This window comes from Acytostelium subglobosum, assembly GCF_000787575.1.
Source record: "Acytostelium subglobosum LB1 DNA, scaffold: scaffold8, whole genome shotgun sequence".
Lineage (NCBI taxonomy): Eukaryota > Evosea > Eumycetozoa > Acytosteliales > Acytosteliaceae > Acytostelium > Acytostelium subglobosum.
In genome coordinates, this window is record NW_012236525.1 from 1,183,558 (window position 1) to 1,200,543 (window position 16,986).

Below are 16,986 nucleotides of genomic sequence, written 5' to 3' on the forward strand. Positions count from 1 at the left end.
AGTGAGTGAACAAAGAGAGAATAGTCGTCCTCAGACTTTGTGAATCAAAACACCCCAGTGTGTAACCTTCCCCATCCCCTCAAATTCACACACAGATGTTTGAGAATACCTCAAGTTCATCTCATCGCGATTGGCGATGTGTCAAACACCAAAGTGACATCTGCAAGGAGATTTATTCATAGTTTCGCAAACATATATTAATTGTATAATTAATATCTATCTATCTATATATATATATATATTATCTGTACTCTTACTAGTTGAAGCAATAACAACAACAACAACAACATTCACATTTGAAACAGTAGTAATAATAATAATCAATACAAACAATGTCACAATACCCTCAAGGCTATCCTGCACCAGGTCAATATAATTACCCTCCACAACAAGGCTACCCACCTGCCCCTGCGCCAGGTCAATATGGTTACCCTCCACAACAAGGCTACCCACCCGCCCCCGCACCAGGACAGTACAACTATCCACAGCAGCCTTACTATCCCCAGCCACAGGCATACGCACAGACGACAGGCTATCCTCAACAGCAGGTCTATCCCCCAACTCAGCAGTATGTGCAGCCCACTGGATACGCCCCTGCGCCCTACCCTCAGCCTGGCATGCCAATGATGCCACCTGTAGCCGTTGCTGCACCCGTTGGCATTGCACCCATGGGTGTTGCTGTTGCCGCTGCACCAGTAGCCTTTGCCGTCTTCACACCAGGTTCAATCGGTCACGATCTCAAGAGAGACGCTGAGAATCTCCGTCGCGCAATGAAGGGATTGGGAACTGTATGTAATCAACGATACCACTCAATCACTCAATCATACTAACTCAATCACTCACTCAATCACAAAACAGGATGAAAGGACATTGATTGAGATCCTTGGCAATCGTAATTGGGCAGAGCGTCAAGCTATTATTATGGAATACTCTCGCCACATTGGAAGAGATCTGATCAAGGATATCAAGTCAGAGACTTCGTTCAATTTCAAAAAGTGTCTAGTCGACATGCTCACCGACCCCTGTGAGTACGATGCAGACAACCTCTACAAGTCCATGAAGGGACTGGGCACCAACGAGCATACATTGACAGAGATCCTGGTGTCGAGAAGCAATGCTCAGAAGGCCAGAATCTTCCAGATCTTCAACTCTGAGCACAACAGGAGCATCAAGCATTGGATCGAGTCGGATACGTCCGGACATTACAAGCATCTCCTGCTCAACCTCTTGGACCCACGCGATGAGTCCAACATTGTCGACCCTAACCTCGTGATGAGGGACGTGGACACGCTCTACTACGCTGGCGAGGGTCGTTTGGGAACGGACGAGCATGCCTTCATCAAGATCTTTGCTCAACGCAACTTTATGCACATCAGGGAGATTGCTCGCATCTACCCAACGATGCACAGGCGCCACACACTTCAGAAGGCCATTGACAGCGAGTTCTCCTTTGAGATCCGTGGCGGACTCCAAGCCATCGTCTCTTACGCATTGGATTCGTTCTCATTCTTTGCGTCGATCCTGCACGTGGCCATGGCAGGACTTGGCACCAACGACGACAAGTTGATTCGCAACATTATCTACTGTCAGCCATTCATGCCCCATGTCAAGAGAGCCTACCTTGCCAACTATGGACAGTCTCTGAGCCATGCCATCTCGCACGATTGTTCAGGTGACTACAAGAAGTTATTGCTTGAGGTAGTTGGTCATTAAACAACATGTAATCTAAACTAAAGAAACAGACAAACCACTGTATCCAGTGCCATATTCCATGAATATTAAAGACTCTTAATACTCTTAATATATATTTAATTTATACTTATTAATTATTTATTGTTGCTCAGTGTCACTGTCAGGGTTCAGCTTCATCAACACTCTCTTGTGGTAGTCGACCAGAGCGGTGATCAGTGCCTGGTCAGTGACGGTCTTGATGTAGTCGTCCATGACAACACTCTCTTGGAATATCTGCAGTGAATGTACAAGTGCTCTCTCAGAGGCGAGCTTGAGAGGCAGACTGCTTCTCTCACGAAGTCTGGCCATGGTGGGCGGGATAATCAGTGAGAGGTACTGTCTGGAGGCGCTTGGTTGGGCCTTGCAGTAACGCTTGATAATGTTCAGTGCACCAATGGCGACGGCGGTGGCTTGGTCAGTGATAAGAGCGCAGAGGCCTGGAATGAGTTCACTGGCGTATGTTGGTTGCACACGGAGAATGTAGTCAGCCAGCAGTGATGATGATTCACGGATGGGTGCCTTCTCGTCCTTGAGGTCGACGAGGCAGGTCGAGATGATTTGGGCAATTGGCGAGGTTTGGCTGGAGACAATCTCCTTGCCAGACACCTTCATGATCTCACCAATGGCCAATGATTTACCGTAGCGAACCATCACCGAACCGGATGGAGACAGCAGATGGGTCTTGATGAACAGGCTGAGAGCATCGACCGAGGCGAAGCACTTAGATGACGATCCAATGACCTGTGCGGCTGGCAATCTGAGCTCATCGGATTGAGTGAACAGGAACTCGGCTACAGGCACAAGTGCCTTCTCCAAGTTGGCTTGGTCAATCTTTGGCTTCTTCTCAAAGATGTTGTGGAGCGCTTTCAGTTTGACCTCCTGAGAGGTGGCGTCAGTGGAACCTATGCCTGTGACCAGTGAGTTGACCAGCTGGTCCACCGAGGGACTGAGTGTCATGAGCAGACCGAGTGCCGTGGCGGCATTGTTTCGCACAACCTTGTGGGGATCGGCCAATGACTTGATAAAGGTGGGCTGCAGTTGATGCAAGAAGATCTTCATCGATGCTGGACACTTGGTGATGAGCAACGACAGAGTCTGGAGAATGGCAGCCTTGACACCCCATGGGAACTTATCTCCTATGGTGAGGATCAGTGGACCAGTGATTTCCATGGCTGAAGCCTTGACACCGTCCTGAGATGTGAGTGTGATGACCTGATGCAAGGTGTTGGTAGCCAGTTCTCTTTGGTCGGCAGTACCGTATCTGAGACCGTTGAGCAGGATGGGCAACACTGGTGCCAATCCCTTGGGGATGCAGAAGGCTGGAACGGTCTGTGTGTCCGAGTCCACCTCGGCGGCCAGCTTCTGTACTCCGCTTTGGACAGAGGAAATGAATTGCAGGTTCTCCTTCTTGATGGTCTTGGTGATGGCCAACAATGCCTGGCTGGCGCCAACCTGAACCTTGGGCTCTGGGTCGACAAACAATGAGAGAAGGCCAACGATCAATGAATCGATGTAATCCTCCAGGTCCAAAGTGGTGCCACTGCAGAACTCGCCAATCAGCTCGCATGCGCCCAGACGTATGTTGGGGTGGGGCAACTCAATCTCCTCGAGCAACAAGGGGATGAGCACTTCGAGACCCTCCTCATCGATCGAGCGACAGATGGAGACGGCGGCAGTCTTGACCTCCTTGGCGTTGGTGGCGCTTGGGCTTGAGAAAGCTTCGATCATTGCGGGGATGATCGTGGCCAGGTGAGTGTGCAGACCTGCACCAGACTCCTGAGTGAGTGATGCAAGCGCTTGAGCGTTTGAAGTGGAGATGGGCTTGACCAGGAGCTTGGGCACGATGAAGGGCAGGACAACGGACGACTTGATGAGCACCAGTTGACGGAGACCATCGAGGGCGTTGCTTGCCAGTGAGGCGTTGCTGCTGTCCAGCTTCTGAATGAGCGATGGCAAGATGTCGTTGCTTGCCTTTGAACCGAATGTGAGGTGGAGCTGGTCAAAGGCCTTGGCAGAGGCCTCACGCACGTCAATGAGTGGATCGCAGAGCGAGCGGCTGATACATGTGACCACGGAGCTGAGGAATGGCTGCAGCTGGGTACGAGCCGATGAGATAACCTCAGTAAGACCAATGCAGACACCTTGACGGGTCTCAAACTCGTCCGAGTTGAGTCCACGCTCGAGGATAGGGAGAATCTCGGGCAGGATACGGTCGCCAAGCTTTGAGACGACGTCTCCAAGTGTTCTGGCGGCAACCTGGCGCTTCTCGATGTTGGACGAGCCAATCGATGCGATGATCATCTCGATCAGCGATGGAAGGATCTCGCGCAGTGTCTTTGGTGTGTTGTTGACGACGTACTTCCAGATCAGCAGAACCTTCTGGCGCACAGAGATGTTGTTGTCGAAACGCATCATGTACAACGATGAGAGAATGCGGTCCAGACGCTCCTTGCCAAGAAGGTTGTAAATCTCGCTCTTGGTTTGAGCGATGGTGTCGCCCTCCTCTTCGGCCTCCTCCTCGGCGGCGGCAGCTTGCTTTGATGCCTTGTCCTTCTTGCCAGACTTGCCAGAGGTGGTGGGGGAGGTGGCTTGCACCTCGGGTGTGGGCTCCATGATGGCTGCACCACCAAGCTTGAACATCAGATCGCCAAACAGTGTGACACAAGACAGTCTGATTCTCCAATTCTCGTGGAACAGCACACGCTCTAGCGATGGCACGATGACCTCGATACCAGACACGGCATATTGATTGATGATGGACTGTCCACAACGCATGCAAACCTCGCGCACTGGATCAGAGTCGTCGGCAAGACCCTTCAGCACCTGAGGCAACACCTTGGGCAGGTAGGGAAGGAACGCCTGGCCAAAGGAGATGGGTGTGAAGATGAACATCGACATGACACCCTCACGAACATGAGCACGTGTGCTGTTGGCCATAGTGAGCAGCTCGCCAATGAGCGTGTTGAATCGTGAGATGTCCAGAGCGGCCAGCACCTCAGACAAACCTTGGGCGGCACCACTTCTCTCGACTGGACCCAGCTCGGACTTGAGTGTCTCGAGCATCCATGGCACGAGGTTGGTAAAGTACTCCTCGCCCATACCACGCACCAACAGACCAAGGGCACGGGCACAAATGGCACGCACCTCGGGGATTGGATCAACCAGGACGTTTTGGAGCACTGGCACCAAGACGCCAAGGTATGGCACCAGCTCCTTGGGCTCAGTGAGCGAGCACAGGTTACCAACGATCTGACAGGTCATCTTCTTGATCTCTGAGCTGCGCTCCTTGAGGGTGCGCTCCAAGATTGGCATGATCAGCGAGAGTGATGCTGGATCGATTGTGTGAATGTAGTTTGTGCTGAGCAGGTTCTCAAGCAACTCGCGCGAGTAGATGTCTGGGTCGTCGTAGGTCTTGAGGATCAGGGGCACGTGCACCTGGATCTCAGGGTTTCTGATGACGGAGCCAATGTGCGACAGAGACTCCTTTGCAGCCTGCTGCACCTTGATGTGCGAGTCGTTGAGCACGTTGGTCAGCTTGGGCACGATTGTGGGCAGACATGATGACAGCTGCTTGGGCGCACAGAAGGCCATGGCACCGAGCAGCTCGATCGAACCCTCCTTGGTTCTCCATTGTCTATCGTCGATGGCCTTGAGCAGTGCGGGAAGCACAATCTTGACACCGTGACCCGACAGCTGCGACATGATGGCACGTGCAGTCTCGGAAGTGGCCGTTCTGACATCGGCGGCACTGTCTCCAAAGCATACCAACAGCTTGGGGATGATCTGGATGATGTATGGCTCAAAGACACGACCAAGAATATTGCACAGACACTCAAAGGCAAAGAGCGAACCTTGACGCGAGGCTGGATGTCTCTTGTCCTCGACGTACGATGTCAGGGTGACCATGATGTTGTAGGTCTTGAGGGATGAGATTCCCAGACCCTTGATGGCACCACCAAGTCCAAAGGCATTTCCACGACGTGTGGCGTAGTCTCCACCCGACTTGATGTTCTCAAGTAGGATGGGGATGAGACGCTCGCCCTGCTTCTTGGAGTGGGCCATCAGCTGAGTGAGACACTTGGAGATGGTGACCTGTACGGCCTCGGATGGGGTGGAGAGTGCAGCAATCAACTTGTCCAGGATGATAATGATCCTTGGATTTCCATCCTCCATATGCTTGGCAAGAGCTCCCATGAGCACAGAGACTGACGCTCTGATGCTATCCTCATCGCCCGTTCCGCTGTCTGGACGACCGAGGAACTCCTCAAAGATCTGCAGCAGCTCACCAGAGAACTTGGATCCTTGGACGCCAATGATCATGATGCCGGTCTGAATGAGCTCTTGGACGACATCCTGTTTGGTGTCGTAGAGACCAGTCTCAATAAGCCATTGGAACAGCATCTTGAGGTCGTCTGCCGAAGACACGGCTGAGCCCACGCCAGACAGTGCGGTGGCAACTGATCGACGAGTGTTGGCAGTGACCTTGGTCTCCTTGACCAGGGCTGATGAGTTTGATTCGAATGTCAGGATGAGGTGATCGATGGCGTAGCTGCGAATGGTGGCAGTGTCGAGTGCGGCCGCTGCTCTCAGTGCTTGTGCATTGATCTTTCTGACCTCGTCGTGCGAGCTGTATGTTGAGTCCTTGAGCAGTTCGATGTAACGGTTGACGGGTGGGGCCTGGTTGCTTGAGTTCCAGAGTTTGTCAGCCAGTGCCGATGTGGTTGCGTCGGGGTCGGACCTTGCGAACCAGAGCTTGCCAACGTAGCTGTCCTCCCATTGGAAGGATGGCGTGAAGATCGATGGGATCTTCTCGAGCGCCTGCAGACAGATCAAGCGCACCTGATGGTGCTGGGAGATCAGACCGTCCATGAGCTCACCAACGTCAGACTCCTCAACACCGCTGATGATCTGGAAGATGGAGGCACGCGCCTGGGTCTCCAGACGAGTGCATGTGGCTACGACAATGATGAGCGATGCGATCATTGATCCTCTTGGGAACGGCTGGCCTTGCGATGTGTGCTTCTCGATGATCTCCATCGACAGCTCCTGCATGGTGTACGAGACGGTCTTCTCCAGGCCGTTCTTGACCAGTGGCCAGAAGAAGTTGAACGCGCTGGCGGGCAGCGGCTCAGTCTTGGTGATGTCGCGGACGTGTGTCAGCACCTTTTGCTGCGAGGACAGGATCTGAAGATCTGACAGCACGGGCGTGGCATAGATGTTGCTGATCAGGTATGTGACCATCGTAGCGTAGTACAGGCTGAGCTTGGCACTTGCGGGCGCCATCACTGTCAATGTCTTGTACGTGTTCATTGCAGCCTCGTGTGTGTAGTTGTTCTTGAAGAGCTCGAGCACGGGCAGGTAGAGGATCGAGAGATACTCACCAGCGAACAGAGGCGATGCCAAGGCCATCTCAGAGATGGTCTCGAGTGCTGTGTGGTAGATGGCGATGGTCATGTTGATGTCGCTACGGATGGCCGACTGCTCGGCGATCTGGCGTTGGCGCTCCTTCTCTTGTCGCTCCAGCTCGCCACTCTCCTTCTTCTTCTTTTCCTCTTGCTTGCGACGCAGGGCCTCCTCCTTCTCCTCCTCAGCCGTCTTCTTCTTGGGTGCCTTGCCACGACGTGTCTCTGAGGCAATGCGCTCCTCCTCGCGACGCTTCTCTTCGTCGACCACTTGCTTGTCGAGGTAGAGCACGCCCTCCTCGCTGGCGTGGATGGCCAGCTGCATGGGTGTCAGGCCGGTGATGGCTACGGACGACAGGGACTTGGCAAAGTGACCAATGCTGTTCTCCACAATCATAGCTGACTTGACACGAGAGAACTCCTTCATGGCCGACTTGAATGCTTGTTGGTAGATGGGCAGCTTCCTGTTGTGCAGACCGTGGGTGAACAGGTAATGAACGATGTTGCGTGTCAACTGCTCGTGTTGTGCCTGCAGGAGCTCACGTGATGTCGTACCAATGATCGTCAGACAGGCTCTCCAGCAGTGACCAACGAATGGATGATTGGAGACCAGGGCCAGTGATGGGTAGTTCTTCTGGTCAAAGGTCTTGGACAGGGTGGCCTTGAGTGCCGATGAGTATACGTCCGTGGACAGTACAGTTGGGGTCTGCGAGTGGCTGTCGAGGATCTTGACAAACTCGACAAACAACTGATTGGTCAGATCGGGTTGTTCGCTGTGCAGCTTGTGGATGGTCTGCGAGGCAGCCTTGCGACAGTGCCACGATGGGTGGAGCAGCAGCTGAACCAGCGATGCGTAAACGCTGCGCTCGTTAGCCTTGGCGTTCATTGGTTTCAGGACACGAACAATGTCCGCCAGGAGTGCGGCCACCTCGTCTGTCTTGTTGGTGCGATTCAGATAGTTGGCCTGGTGCACGAACGATGTGTTGCTGAACAACAGCAGGGCGAACTGCTTGTCTGATTGCAGCTTTCCACCGATTGATGCTGGAGCCTTGGTGGCCAGCACCAGCTGGTACTTGAGGGCGGCGGCGGTGGTCGCAGTGTCACATGTGACGGCGTTTTTGATGTTCTTCAGGATGGCATTGATCGACTCGCTGAAAGTGTTGATCTGGGTGTACTTCTTCTCAAACAGCTTGTCGTCTGCTGTGCCGCTCTGTGTGAACGCTCTGGCCAATGCAAGGATTGTCGTGGCCTTTGTGGCATCTTCGTCACTCTTCAAACTGTTTGTGATCAACTTTATCAGGTTGTCCGAGAGCAGGTCAATCGATTGCAAACAACTTCCAACCAATTTGAATCCATTAATCCTGTTTGTCTTTGTAACTGATTGATTGAGTGGAAGTGTTGGTTATTCATTCAATCATGTGTTGGCAGACATTAAACTTACTTTCTTTCTCAAGGTAGGTGGTCACTGGAGTGACGACAGCCTTGGCAATGGACAGCTTCTCGTTGGTATTGTATTGGTTGTTGCTGCTATTTACAATTGATCTGAGGGCATAGAGAGCATTGAGTTTGACACCTATGTTACCAGGAGCTGTTGGGAAGGGAATGTAATTACGCGTCAGTATTGGCCATCACTCATCAACCGCGATATAAACATACTTGAAAGTGGCTTGAACAGCTCATCAAGGGATGATTGAAGAGCCTTGGCATCTTGGGTCTTGGAGACAATGAGGGCAAAGCTGCTCTTGACGAGCTTCTTGTTGATGTTGGCCACTTGGAGGATGGGCGCCAACATTGGGATGAGGTGGCTCTTGGTCAAGGTCGAGAGATCGAAACTAACGCTCTCGAGAATCAATGCAGTGACAGTGGCGATCTCCTCCTGGGCTCTCTTGATGAATCTGCCAATGGTGGGCAGTAGCACCGTCGTGAAGTCGTTGAGATCGATCAGCTTGAACAGGGGAACAAACAAGCGATGACGATCGATGGCGATGGGTGTCGTGGACGACAGCACTACCTTGTTGTAATATGAGAGATAAAAGTCCTTTGATGCAGCGATGGCTTTCGAGTCGAGTGTCGCCAACAGGTATCCATAGAAGTAGAGTGTCGATGGGCTTTGAGCTGCCTCTCCAATAGACTTGAGGTAGTTGATGTAGATTTCGGTCAATGATCTGTCGAGCTGTTGGTTGATTGAGTGGATTGATTGATCAGGTGAGTGAGTAAGTAAGGGTACTTGGAATGACGAGTATGATACATACTTCAAAGTAATGCTTGAATGTAGACTGAGCAAAGTGCAATTGAGTCGAAGACAGATCCACGATGAGTGAAGATTGAATGTTGATCAGGGAGGCAAGGGATGCGGGTGTGGCAGTAAAGTGATCCTTGCTCTGCTGCAACAGCGTCATTGTCCATTTGAGTAGGGTGTTCTGAGCCAGGTAGCGTGGCTGCAGGGCTGGCTTGATCTGCTTGGCGGTGACGGCCAGCTTGCGCAGGAAGTGCTCGATCATCATTGGCTTGAGGTCGGCAGGGGCGCGCGCAAACGCCGCCGACATGGACTCGACCACCAAACGAACAGAGCACGAGTCTGAATAGACGAGCAGTGTCTCAAAGTAGGCGTCAATGTGTTGCAACAGCTGCTGCTGCTGTGATGCCGAGACGTCGTTGTTGTCCTCCTTGGCAATGTCTGCCAGTGCAGCCTTTCGCTCCTTTAGTGACGCTGCTGTAATGCTTGCATGGTGCTGTGTGTCATAGTCCACATATTGACCAGCAGTAGTAGTGTCGGCAACAGCCGAGTTCATTGAAGTATTATCCGATTGACTCATGTTGTTGATGTTCTTGTTCTATATTTCTAAATATATAATATCCCTTCTTGATTTGATTGATTGATTGATTGACTGATTTAGCACTCCATAACAATGTATGATGATGTCTGGAAATACATAAAGAGAGTAATAGAGATAGATAGAGATAATAGAGGGGAAGTGGAAGATGGGACTCGAAGAAACACTTGGGTCTCACTTCACTTGACTTCACAAACACCACCATTCATCCATCCTTCCATCCTTCAAAGTTCGAATTGTGTTTCACAAAGTTCGAATTGTGTTACACAATTACTTTTGTAAACAAAGACACACGTGAAATGGAAAGAACAAAAAAAACTAAGTCAATCCAGTTCCTTCATTCTTCTCACAAGTTCAAAGTTTCAATAAAAAACGATAACGTTACAAATGGTAGTCATCATCTATCACATTCCCGAAAAGGTTGTCAATGTCACCTTTGCATCACAACTAGTTTTATCCTTTGAGTCCACTTTTTTATCCAATTCAACCAACACACCACCCTTCACTCACTTCACTTCCTTTGAAATTATTCAACAACACTTTGATAACAATCATCATTCAATTTAAACTTACTTCTTGTTATATACATACAACTATATAGTTATATATATATATTATATATTTATAATGGATTCAACTAAAGTACCAACAGTCAATGAGATTAGGCAAACATTCATTGATTTCTTTGCCAAGAAATATGAACATACTTTTGTGCCATCGTCACAGGTGGTGCCACATGATGACCCAACGTTGTTGTTTGCCAACGCTGGTATGAATCAGTTCAAGCCAATCTTCCTCGGACAGGCTGACCCCCGCAGCGAGCAGGCCAAGCTGAAGCGTGCCGCCAACAGTCAGAAGTGCATCCGTGCCGGTGGCAAGCACAACGACCTCGACGACGTCGGCAAGGACACCTACCATCACACATTCTTTGAGATGCTTGGTAACTGGTCGTTTGGCAACTACTTCAAGCGCGAGGCCATCACATGGGCCTGGGAGCTGCTGACCGAGGTCTACAAGCTTGACACTGCACGCATCTACGCCAGTTACTTTGGCGGTGCCCCCGACAAGGGACTCGAGCCAGACAATGAGGCCAAGGCCATTTGGTGCGAGTTCTTGCCCGCTGACCGCGTGCTGCCCTTTGGCATGAAGGAGAACTTCTGGGAGATGGGCGACACTGGTCCCTGCGGTCCATGCTCAGAGATTCACTTTGACAAGATCGAGGGCAGGACTGGCTCGCAACACCTGGTCAACGCTGACGATCCCACCCTCATCGAGATTTGGAACTTGGTGTTCATCCAATACAACCGCGAGGCTGACAAGTCGCTGAGACAGCTGCCCGCCAAGCACGTCGACACTGGCATGGGTCTCGAGCGTCTCACCTCGATCATTCAAAAGGTTGGCACCAACTATGACACCGATGTGTTCATGCCCATCTTTGCAGAGATTCAGCGCGTCACCAAATTCTCCCAACCATACGGTGGCAAGGTCGGCAAGGACGACCCCAACCAGGTGGACATGGCCTATCGTGTCATTGCCGATCACATCCGTACATTGACATTCTCTTTGGCCGACGGTGCCGTACCCAGCAGCGATGGCAGAGGTTCAGTGTTGAGAAGAATCCTGCGTCGTGCCATCCGTTATGGCAAGCAGAAGCTCAATGCCCCATCGGGCTTCTTCCATTGTCTCGTGGACGTTGTGTTGCAGAACTTTGGCGACTTCTTCCCCGAGCTCAGAAAGCGTCCACAGCACATCATCTCAGTGATCGAGACCGAAGAGAAGATGTTTGAGCGTACATTGGACAAGGGAATCATCGAGTTTGAGAACATCGCCAAGAAGTCCACCAACGGCGTCATCTCTGCCAACCACGCTTGGTACCTCTCGTCGTCGTTTGGTTTCCCCATCGATTTGACCACACTGATGGCCGAGGAGAAGGGCATGAAGGTCGACATTCAGGGCTACGAAGCCCTGTCCGAGAAGTTGGCCGAGGAGAACCGCAAGCGTCAGAAGGAGAAGAAGAACGAGCTCACCTTGAACGCCGAGCCCATTTCTATCCTGCAAAAGATGGACGTGCACCCAACCAAGGACCAGTACAAGTACGAGCAGAAGGAGGTTCAGACCGTGGTCAAGGCCATCTGGACAGGCAGCGAGTTTATCAACTCTCTGGTCAACGCCAACAAGAAGATGGTTGGTGTCGTGTTGGAGAGCACCAACTTCTATCCAGAGCAGGGTGGTCAGATCTTTGATATCGGTAACATCAACTTTACCGACACACAAAACACCGCCTTCCAGGTCACCGACTGCAAGGTGTTTGGTGGCTACGTGCTGCACATTGGTTACATCTCAGACGACTGCGCCGAGCTCAAGGTTGGTGATCGTGTCGAGACCACCGTCGACTACACCCGTCGCATCCCCATTATGTCCAACCACACCTCCACTCACATGGTCAACTTTGCCCTGCGCAAGGTCGTCGGCGAGAACGTCGACCAGAGAGGTTCATTGGTTGACCAGACCCGTCTCCGTTTCGACTTCTCAATCGACAAGTCGCTCAACAAGGACCAGCTGGTGCAGGTGGATGCCATCGTCAACGAGCTCATTGCCAAGCAACTGCCCGTCCACAGCAAGGAGGTCGAGCTGGACATGGCCAAGAAGATCTATGGCCTGCGCGCTGTCTTTGGTGAGGTCTACCCCAACCCAGTGCGTGTCGTGTCTGTTGGTGTCGACGTCAACGACCTGATCACCAACCCATCCAACCCAGACTGGGCCAACTACTCGATCGAGTTCTGTGGTGGCACTCACTTGACCAACTCCAAGGAGGCCGAGTTCTTCACCATCGTCTCTGAGGAGGCTGTCGCCGCCGGTGTCCGTCGTATCTTTGCCGTCACTGGATCAGATGCCTCGGTGGTCTTTGACAACAACAGGAAGTTGGAGGACCTGTTCAACGAGGCCAAGAAGCTCACTGGCAAGGACCTCAAGGACAGCGTGCCAAAACTGCTCGCTCTGCTCGAGTCACATCAGTTGTCCGCCTCCAAGAGGATCGAGCTCCAGGCCACTCTGAACGAGGTTCAGAACGAGGTCAAGAAGTGGTTCAAGGTGCAGGAGCAACAACAACTCACCGACGCCAAGAAGGTTGTCACCACCATTATCGAGCAACTCAAGGAGAGCAAGGCCCCAGTCTTTGCTGGTGAGATTTCTCGTAAGTTCATTCATTGCCTTCTTCCCACTCAATCAATGTGCCGGTGGTGATCATTATACTAACCTCACCCATTCATCCACATTTACAGTTGGACTTAACAACTCTGCCATCACAGACTTGATCAAGGAGATCCAGACTGCTTGCCCAGACACTGCCGTGCTGTTTGTCAGCCCAGACGAGGAGAAGAAGAAGGTGTGTGTGCTCTCGATCGTCCCACCAAAGTCAACTGCCGCCACAAAGGGATTGACTGCCAACTCATGGGTGGTCAAAGTGTCTGAGGTGCTCGGTGGCAAGGGTGGAGGCAAGGTTGATGTTGCCCAGGGTGTTGGATCATCAATCGAGAAGGTCGACGAGGCCATCCAGCTTGCCAAGTCATTCGGTGAGAAGTTGCTGTTGTAATTGAACTGTCTTGGAACAACAACAACAAATATAATAATTAAATTAAATTCCCCAATTATCTTTGCAAACTCCCAAACACATTGATTGACATGCATTCAGTTTGGTGGAGCTCATCGAACAGTCTGGTCTTTATTCTATTCGAATATCTATCTGTTTCCAAACACATAATTGCCATAACCTTCAGCGCCAATAACATCAATAAGTTGACTATCGAACAAATGAAGAGATAGACTTCGTAGTCCTGTGTCATCAATGACCCTTTTGTTGTTGTTCTTGAACTGTTCTCGCGCCTTAATTGGAGTGGTAGTTCATCTACCCCCAAATGATTTAAAATGAATTAAAATTGAATTTTGAGCTTTGAACAACACAAAACACAGTGCTTGGGCGAGCGATGTGCACCAACTCACAACGAGCACTCTCGCGCACACACACATCTAGACACATACATCTTCTATCTCTTTGTTTCTAGCTATCTCTATCTCTTTGGTATGTGACGAATCTTCATCAAAAAGATGCATCCGTAACATCTGCGACATATAGATTACTAACATCAACATTCTAAACATTTCATTATTTCATCATACAAATAATACTTATAGCTTTCAACAACACAACAACACATACACAATGGCTCAAACTGCTACTGACCCAATTAAGCTCGTCTTGGTCGGAGACGGAGGTGTAGGAAAGACTACCTTTGTCAAGCGTCACGCAACTGGAGAGTTCGAGACTAGATATATTCGTATGTATTATTATTACTTATATTTGTTTTGAACAAGTACTAATAGTACATATTTCTATCATTCTCTCGAATAACTTTAGCAACCCTTGGTGTCAATGTTCATCCATTGCCATTCTACACCAACTACGGAAAGATCATCTTCAACATCTGGGACACTGCTGGTCAGGAGAAGTTCGGAGGTTTGAGAGACGGTTATTAGTAAGTACTTCATCATTCATTATTATTTGATACACTAGAAAGAGAAACAATGTCTAACACATCATTCAATCAATCAATCACAATCTATCAAACAATCGATCAATCAAACAAAACAAACCAATTACGCGAATAATATAGTATTCAAGGACAATGCGCCATTATCATGTTTGATGTCACCTCGCGTGTCTCTTACAAGAACTGCCCCAACTGGTACGGAGATTTGGTCAGAGTTTGCGAGGGCATCCCCATCGTTCTCTGTGGAAACAAGGTCGACATCAAGGACCGTAAAGTCAAGCCATCACAAATCACTTTCCACCGCAAATACAACCTCTCCTACTACGACGTGTCGGCCAAGTCCAACTACAACTTTGAGAAGCCATTCATCTGGTTGACCTCCAAGCTCCTCGGCAACAAGAACGTCCAGCTGGTCCAACAGCCAAACATGCAGCCACCCGAGATCATCTTGGACCAGGCTTTGATGCAGCAGTACGAGAAAGAAATTCAAACCAGTCTCAGTGTCCCAATCCCAGCCGACGAGGATGATTTATAAACGCGCGCATGCAACGAGGCTGGTCCCGCGACCCGCGTCGTCCAGAGGAAGAACAGAATACCCCCGACCAACCAACCCGACCGACCGATCAACGCCGGCGTCGCCAACCATCTGCTCTGTTTGCCCATTGTCCAAACAATGGTCATTCTATACAACTTCAACAACAACAATAACACAACACCCATCATAATCACCAACAACCTCTGCAGCTCAGTCCCTTTCACCATCCCACCCATTATACCATACCATTAGTGCCTCCACCTTTCCCCTTGTGCCACCTTTGTTGGATACAACCAAAGAGAAAAGAATAACCATCTTTTTTATCCTATTATTACTCTATTCATCCATCACTTGCATGGTTGATGACTGCCTTTGTGTCTTTATTATGTCTTATGATGACGACGACGACGAGTTGTTTGTTGTTGGACCATACTTCTCGACTACATCCTTGTACCAACCCTCTCTGATCTTTATATCCTTGGGCTTTAGATTGGATTCAAACAGCGAGATTGGTGAAGGGTCCAGAGGCCACACTGGCAAATAGTAGGCGTCCTCTGGTGCCGTGAACATCTTATGTTTGTACATCTCGATGCCGGCCCATGCGATCATTGTTCCATTGTCTGTACATAGTGCTGGCTCGGGGAAGTAGCTCTGCACACCAACTTGTGTGCCCAACTCCTCGAATTGTTGTCTCAGCTTCTTGTTCTTGGACACGCCACCCGTCACTACGAGGCCACGCAATGGTTCAAACAACTTTCCATTGACAGTTGTGTTTAGTTTGCTGTTGTACCATGTGATGGCCTTGAGTGTCTTCTTCTCCAAATGCTTAAAGGCACAATATTGGAATGATGCTGCCAGGTCGAACCTATCCCGGTTTGACAGCTCACCATTTGGTTTGTCCGCAGTCAGCTCACCAATCAATCGCTTGACCGATGACTTGAGTCCAGAGAATGAGAAATCACAATTCTTTGATCCAATCAATGGTATTGTGAATGGGAATCTCTTTGGATCACCTTTTCTAAATTGATTTGGTATGTCGAGTGATTGAGTGAGTGAGTGAGTGGAGTAATTCCATTGATTGATTGATCGATATTGTTGGTTCATACCTGGATAAGATCTCGATTGCTTCACCTCCATGTATGTTGGTGTATTTCTTATCTCCATCATCAACTTCACCAAAGCCACAACCAAGCATTCGGGCAGTCTTGTCTAATGCCTCGCCAACAGAGTCGTCGAGAGTGTTGCCAAGCAGGGTATATGAGGAGACACCGTGACATACGAGCAGTTGTGAGTGTCCACCACTGACCAGAAGTGTCATGAAGGGGAATTGGATGTCGGGACATGACAGTCGACACGCCAGACAATGTCCTTCGAGGTGATTGACCGATATGAATGGCTTGTTGTACTGTTTTGCCAACTGACGACCCTTCTCCAATCCAACCTCCAGTGACAGCGCAATGCCAGGACCAGTTGTAACGGCAATGGCATCGATTGCATTGATATCTGTGTTTGCCATGGCCAATGCCTGTTCGACGGCTTCATCAATCACGGCCTTGTGTGCATCGGATGCCAACTTTGGCACGACACCATTAAACTTCTTATGTATATCCCATTGAGCCTTCCTATACTCTGATCTTATATTCCTATTACTATCTACAACGGCAACACTAGTATCATCACAACTTGTTTCAATGCCCAGGATTGTAGTGATCGATGGATTGGTCCTTGTGGTGCAATATCTCCTCAAACCAACATTGTTAATCAGATATCCTCCTCCTCCTCCTGCTCCATAGATATTAAATATTTTAGAGAATAATAATCGATTATTATTTAATTGTTGTTGTAACATTGTATTATTCTTATTAATAAACCAAAGTGATAAACTATTGACTTGTGAGCAGTAGGCTCGTCAATTCGACGTCAGTCCACGAAGTTTG

General features: G+C 49.9%; 6 protein-coding genes across 6 annotated transcripts; 3 read left to right on the forward strand and 3 right to left on the reverse strand.

Moving 5' to 3' along the window:
• Window positions 1-320: 320 nt before the first annotated feature.
• SAMD00019534_048640 (hypothetical protein) lies at window positions 321-1,707 on the forward strand (the record flags this gene model as incomplete). The annotated part of the gene is made up of 2 exons (XM_012900354.1): window positions 321-788; window positions 859-1,707. Coding segments are annotated over 2 exons (1,317 nt in total), but the record flags the coding sequence as incomplete, so codon positions are not given.
• Window positions 1,708-1,830: 123 nt separating this feature from the next.
• On the reverse strand, window positions 1,831-9,925 carry SAMD00019534_048650 (hypothetical protein; the record flags this gene model as incomplete). The annotated part of the gene is made up of 4 exons (XM_012900355.1): window positions 1,831-8,510; window positions 8,575-8,721; window positions 8,790-9,306; window positions 9,386-9,925. The coding sequence occupies 4 exons, from the start codon at window positions 9,923-9,925 to the stop codon at window positions 1,831-1,833; spliced, it is 7,884 nt and encodes a 2,627-aa protein (XP_012755809.1).
• A 762-nt stretch (window positions 9,926-10,687) lies between these two features.
• SAMD00019534_048660 (hypothetical protein) lies at window positions 10,688-10,885 on the reverse strand (the record flags this gene model as incomplete). Its single annotated transcript, XM_012900356.1, has 1 exon — window positions 10,688-10,885. One exon carries the CDS (start codon window positions 10,883-10,885, stop codon window positions 10,688-10,690), a length of 198 nt encoding a protein of 65 aa, XP_012755810.1.
• On the forward strand, window positions 10,739-13,559 carry SAMD00019534_048670 (hypothetical protein; the record flags this gene model as incomplete). Its single annotated transcript, XM_012900357.1, has 2 exons — window positions 10,739-13,160; window positions 13,249-13,559. 2 exons carry the CDS (start codon window positions 10,739-10,741, stop codon window positions 13,557-13,559), a joined length of 2,733 nt encoding a protein of 910 aa, XP_012755811.1.
• A 627-nt stretch (window positions 13,560-14,186) lies between these two features.
• On the forward strand, window positions 14,187-15,049 carry SAMD00019534_048680 (hypothetical protein; the record flags this gene model as incomplete). Its single annotated transcript, XM_012900358.1, has 3 exons — window positions 14,187-14,301; window positions 14,382-14,499; window positions 14,638-15,049. The coding sequence occupies 3 exons, from the start codon at window positions 14,187-14,189 to the stop codon at window positions 15,047-15,049; spliced, it is 645 nt and encodes a 214-aa protein (XP_012755812.1).
• Window positions 15,050-15,445: 396 nt separating this feature from the next.
• SAMD00019534_048690 (hypothetical protein) lies at window positions 15,446-16,772 on the reverse strand (the record flags this gene model as incomplete). The annotated part of the gene is made up of 2 exons (XM_012900359.1): window positions 15,446-16,067; window positions 16,156-16,772. Coding segments are annotated over 2 exons (1,239 nt in total), but the record flags the coding sequence as incomplete, so codon positions are not given.
• Window positions 16,773-16,986: the final 214 nt, after the last annotated feature.